We start from the raw sequence: 5000 nt of genomic DNA, 5'->3' as shown, positions 1-5000 counted from the left end.
CACACTAAGCCCTTCTTTATACACACACACACGCACGCATACACACAAAGCCCTTCTATACACACACACACACATCTCAAGGCCCTGGCAGATCTAATCTGGGTGAGTCTCACACTCACTCACACACCCACCCACACCCACCCACCCACACACACACCCACCCACACACCCACACACACACACACACACACACACACACACACACACACACACACACACACACACACACACACACACACACACACCCTCCCTTCCAGACATACAGGTGTAGCAGCATAGCGGTTAAACACTAACAACGTTCCTTTGTGACACAGAGACATCTCACACCTTAGACGCCCTCGTTGGGATTCCACCGGTCGTCACAGCCTTTAGCTCGGCAGGCTACAGCGGTCTTTACCTTGAGGTAGGAGCCGTAGTACTTGGTGACGTAGGGGCTGTCACATTGGCTGAGCACGGTGATCTCCTGCTGGATGTCCTCGATCTCGTCCTCGGCCTCCTCCAGGTCGATGGTCTTGATGGCCACCACGTTCTGGGAGCGGTTGTCGATGCCTTTGAACACCTCGCCGAACGAACCCTTCCCTATCCTCTCCAGCTTGGTGAACAGCTCCTCAGGGTCCGTACGGGTGTTCTGGAAGGGAGGGGGGAGATATATTGTTATGTGCATTGATGTGGAAAATTACCGGTAACCTATTTCTCAACCAAGCAGTTGAATTGTGGCGAAATTATAATTATGTCCTGTTAATGTTCAACCCAAGACCACCAACACCATTTCTGAGACCTAAACAACTGCTGTGTTGAAATGTAGCTTAAATGACCACTAGTATGTTTACAAAGAGAGTCTGGTCAACCATAGTTAGGCTAGGCTAGGCTAAGCCCTGCGTATGTAACGGGTCTGCATTTGTATAAACCATTACTATGAGGTTAAAGTATAGATTCTCAGCTTTTATTTGATGGTATTTGTGTACACGTTTTATACATAGTCCGCCTATTTCGGGGCACCAAAAGAAATGGTAATGTAATGTACCAGAGTGATTGAAAAAGAAATGGTAATGTAATGTACCAGAGTGATTGAAAAAGAAATGGTAATGTAATGTACCAGAGAGATTGCCATAGGAATGTTTAGAGAGGAAAAAAGGATATTCCCAAGATTTACAGCATAACCTCATCTGTGAAACATGGCGGAGGGGGGGTTATGGTGTGGGCATACTGCCATAGCAAATAGATTTACAGCATACCACCTCATCTGTGAAACATGGCGGAGGGGGGGTTATGGTGTGGGCATACTGCCATAGCAAATAGATTTACAGCATACCACCTCATCTGTGAAACATGGCGGAGGGGGGGTTATGGTGTGGGCATACTGCCATAGCAAATAGATTTACAGCATACCACCTCATCTGTGAAACATGGTGGAGGGGGGGGTGTGTGGGCATACTGCCATAGCAAATAGATTTACAGCATACCACCTCATCTGTGAAACATGGTGGAGGGGGGGTTATGGTGTGGGCATACTGCCATAGCAACATGGCGGAGGGGGGGGTTATGGTGTGGGCATACTGCCATAGCAAATAGGGTGTTCTTCAGGGCCAAAAAGTGGAATGTTCTTGACTGGCCAAGTCAATCTTCCAATTGAACATTTCCTGATGATAACATGTTAAAAAGACCTAAAAACAAACAACTGAAGATAGCTGCAGTCCAGACCTGGCAGAGCATCACCAGAGAAGACACCCAGCGTCTGGTGGGGTCAATGGGTCACAGACTTCAGGCAGTTATAAAGATTGTCGACCATGTACTAAAAATTAGTACTTAATTTGGACATTATACATTATAAGTACTATCATTTCTAAATGGTGAAACCAAATACCATGAAACTAAAGCTGACAATCTATACTTTAACCTCGTACGTAATAATCCAGCCTTTTGGAGTACAGAGCCAGAAGGAGAAACAATGCTTCACTGTCCCTGACTTACGCAGGGTGCTGGATTTGACCTCTGGAGGATATCTCTGGCCCGTGCCAGACCTGCTGTCACCTCTCCTGGCCTATAAATAGCCCCCGCTGGCACGCACACACTTACTTCCTGGTCTGTCAGCAGTACCTATGGGCGTTGCCTGGGGTGTTCCACGGTGGCATTGGCGGCGCACGGAGCAGTAACACACACACACACACACACACACACACACACGTCTCTCTCAGATAAAGCTGTCACCAGTAATCTAGAGGCTTCCAGGCCTGTAATCAGTCTGTTAGCATGTCCGTGGCAGATCCTGTCTGTCTGCTAATAACCTGATCACTAAGGCCTCAGGCCTGGCTGGCTCTCCTGGCTGGGTCACATTTACATCACATTTCTGCCATTTAGCAGGCGCCTTTAAGACACTTACAACAAATCCATTTGTTTAAGTAAGTGAATCATCTATCCAACAGTCATCATAAGACAAAGTAATCAATGCTCGGACCAGGGGCCGTAGGCAGTCACAATGCTAGAATAAGTTTTTTTTAATATATATATATATTATTATTATTTTTAAATATAGACCATTAGACCTGCTCAGAGCAACACGCTCATGAAACCATGATCATAATGTGCATAAAATCTGGGTCTTATAATTCAGTGAATTCTAGTTCACTCAAACACACACTCTCTCTCACACACACACACACAGAGATTGAGGTAGGGCCGTTTCCAGTTTCCCTGCTCGGTTGCCTAGCTGACATACTCAGGTGTTACACAGGAAACAGCAGTGTAAAGAATACTTCCCATCAGACCACACCCTCTACACAGCCTAGTACACACACACACACCCTCTACACAGCCTAGTACACACACACACACACCCTCTAAACAGCCCAGTACACGTACACACACACACACACACACACACACTCTACACAGCCCAGTACACACACACACACACTCTCTCTACACAGCCCAGTACACACACACATACACACACCCTCTACACAGCCCAGTACACACACACCCTCTACACAGGCGACCACACACACACACACACACACTCTCTACACTGCCCAGTACACACACACACACTCTACACAGCCCAGTACACACACACCCTCTACACAGGCGACCACACACACACTCACTCTACACAGCCCAGTACACACACTCTACACAGCCCAGTACACACACACTCTACACAGGCGAGTAACACACACACACACACACACACACACACACACACACACACACACACACACACACACACAACACAGCCCAGCACACACACACGATATAAGACAAACATCACAACAAGTTCAACACAAACAACTGCTTCAGTGAGGTCAGTGTCAAAGCTGGACACCCTCAGTAGAGGACTGTCCTCCTCCCATCAACACGACCGGCAGGTCAGGAAGCCGCTGCAGCCGGCTAGTGCGCTTCTCAGACCGGTCGAGTTACACACAGACAGCCGGTCAATGGACAGCAGCAGTGGTGGAGGCTTCGACCTGTTAACAACCGGCTCCCAGGACCCAGGTGAGGGCCGTGCTGGCCATATGGTGCTAGGACTGCTGTTATTAACCCGTGAGGGTAGAGACCAGAGGATCACACACCTGGGCCTGGTCTAGTACAGGTGGACTCACTAGTGAGGTGCATTTCATCAATACTAGTGATCCGAACAGCTACTCACTAGACTAGAAGAGACAGGTAGACAGAGAGACAGATCCTTGGTCTGATATGTTTAACATGAAGCCATCTGAGCGACGCTCACCTGCTTGGTCGAGCTGATCCAAGTCAATCTGCTTCCCTAACAAGCTGTGATCGTCACTGAAGTGGTCAGTTGAACGGGCCAGCATGTTGACACACGACAGCTAGCTACAGCCCCGCTACCGCTAGGCTAGGCAGCTTTTGTTGGGGAAAAAGTTGAAGGCCTCCCCCCTCCGCTTACCTGCATGCCGGGTACTTGCACCGCGACCGGTGACTGGGCCATCTTCCGCATCCAGAGAGACGACACAAAACCGACGGTTTACCGATCTACCGTTTAGCTAGCTAGCTAACTTGCTAGCTCGTTCGTCCGTTTGTTTGTTTGTTTGTTTGCCGTGCGGTGTTCGCGGTGTGTTCGCGGTGTTCGCTGTCACCAAAACACCGACTTTTCTAACCCTAACCCTCCGTAAAACAACGCTGCTAGCTGGCTAAAAACGTCGTAGCCAGCTAACATTAGCCACCTAGCTAGCTAGCCGGCCAGCTACTTGAACAACAGAACGCTACACTTTCATTCCATCGTGTGGATGTGAATGTTGAGACGAACGGACAACGTTAAGGCAGCGTTAGGAGATGTTACGACATGCTATTCGCGGGTACATGGAGGAAAGGTAGCGTCCCGGCGGAGCTGGCGGTGCAGTCGACGACTTGTTGACAGAGCGCGGTGTTGATGTGGCTGGAGAAGTTCAGCTCACTCTGCGGGGCGGGGCGGGGCGCCGGCCCGCCGGGCCTCGCTCCTCCTCCTCCTCTACCGCCGGGCCTCCCTCCTCCTCCTCCACCGCCGGCCCGCCGGGCCTCGCTCCTCCTCCTCCTCCTCCGCCTCGCTCCTCCTCCACCGCCGGCCCGCCGGGCCTCCCTCCTCCTCCTCCTCCACCTCCACCGCCGGCCCGCCGGGCCTCGCTCCTCCTCCTCCTCCTCCTCTACCGCCGGGCCTCCCTCCTCCTCCTCCTCCACCGCCGGCCCGCCGGGGCTCCCTCCTCCACCGCCGCCGGCCTCCCTCCTCCTCCACCGGCCTCCCTCCTCCTCCTCCACCGCCGGCCCTTCCTCCTCCTCCTCCACCGACCTCCCTCCTCCTCCTCCACCGCCGGCCCTTCCTCCTCCTCCTCCACCGGCCTCCCTCCTCCACCGCCAGACCGGGTTGTGTAAAACACGACTGTGTGCAACTTCTTGCCCTGGTGCAACTTGTCTTGTTGGCACATAAAACTGTCACACTTAGAGGTGGCATGAAGTCCACCTCTAAGTGTGACGTATAGACGAGCTTTCACCCAGACTGACTGTTTTCT

The 5000-nt window shown here is 51.4% G+C and overlaps 2 protein-coding genes across 5 annotated transcripts in view; both read right to left on the bottom strand.

The window, feature by feature from the left end:
- Positions 1 to 4402, bottom strand: part of stk26 (serine/threonine protein kinase 26) — an 11746-nt gene extending 7344 nt beyond the window's left edge. Inside the window, exons 1-2 of the mRNA XM_083687320.1 lie at positions 3905 to 4402; positions 398 to 628 (exon numbers count right to left, since the gene is read on the bottom strand). Of these exons, the coding sequence (XP_083543446.1) occupies positions 398 to 628; positions 3905 to 3955 (282 nt within the window). The 5' untranslated portion in view covers positions 3956 to 4402. The remainder of the gene's footprint in view (positions 1 to 397; positions 629 to 3904) is intronic.
- A 595-nt stretch (positions 4403 to 4997) lies between these two features.
- Positions 4998 to 5000, bottom strand: part of map4k6 (mitogen-activated protein kinase kinase kinase kinase 6) — a 25271-nt gene continuing 25268 nt past the window's right edge. For all 4 annotated transcript variants that reach the window (XM_083687282.1, XM_083687283.1, XM_083687284.1 and 1 more), the window contains one exon: positions 4998 to 5000. This exon is cut by the window's right edge and continues 799 nt beyond it. The gene's annotated coding sequence lies outside the window, so the exon portion shown is untranslated.

The sequence above is a fragment of the Argentina silus genome (genome assembly GCF_951799395.1).
Source record: "Argentina silus genome assembly, chromosome: 2".
Taxonomy (NCBI): Eukaryota; Metazoa; Chordata; class Actinopteri; order Argentiniformes; family Argentinidae; genus Argentina; species Argentina silus.
This window is presented reverse-complemented; position numbering and strand designations above follow the sequence as displayed.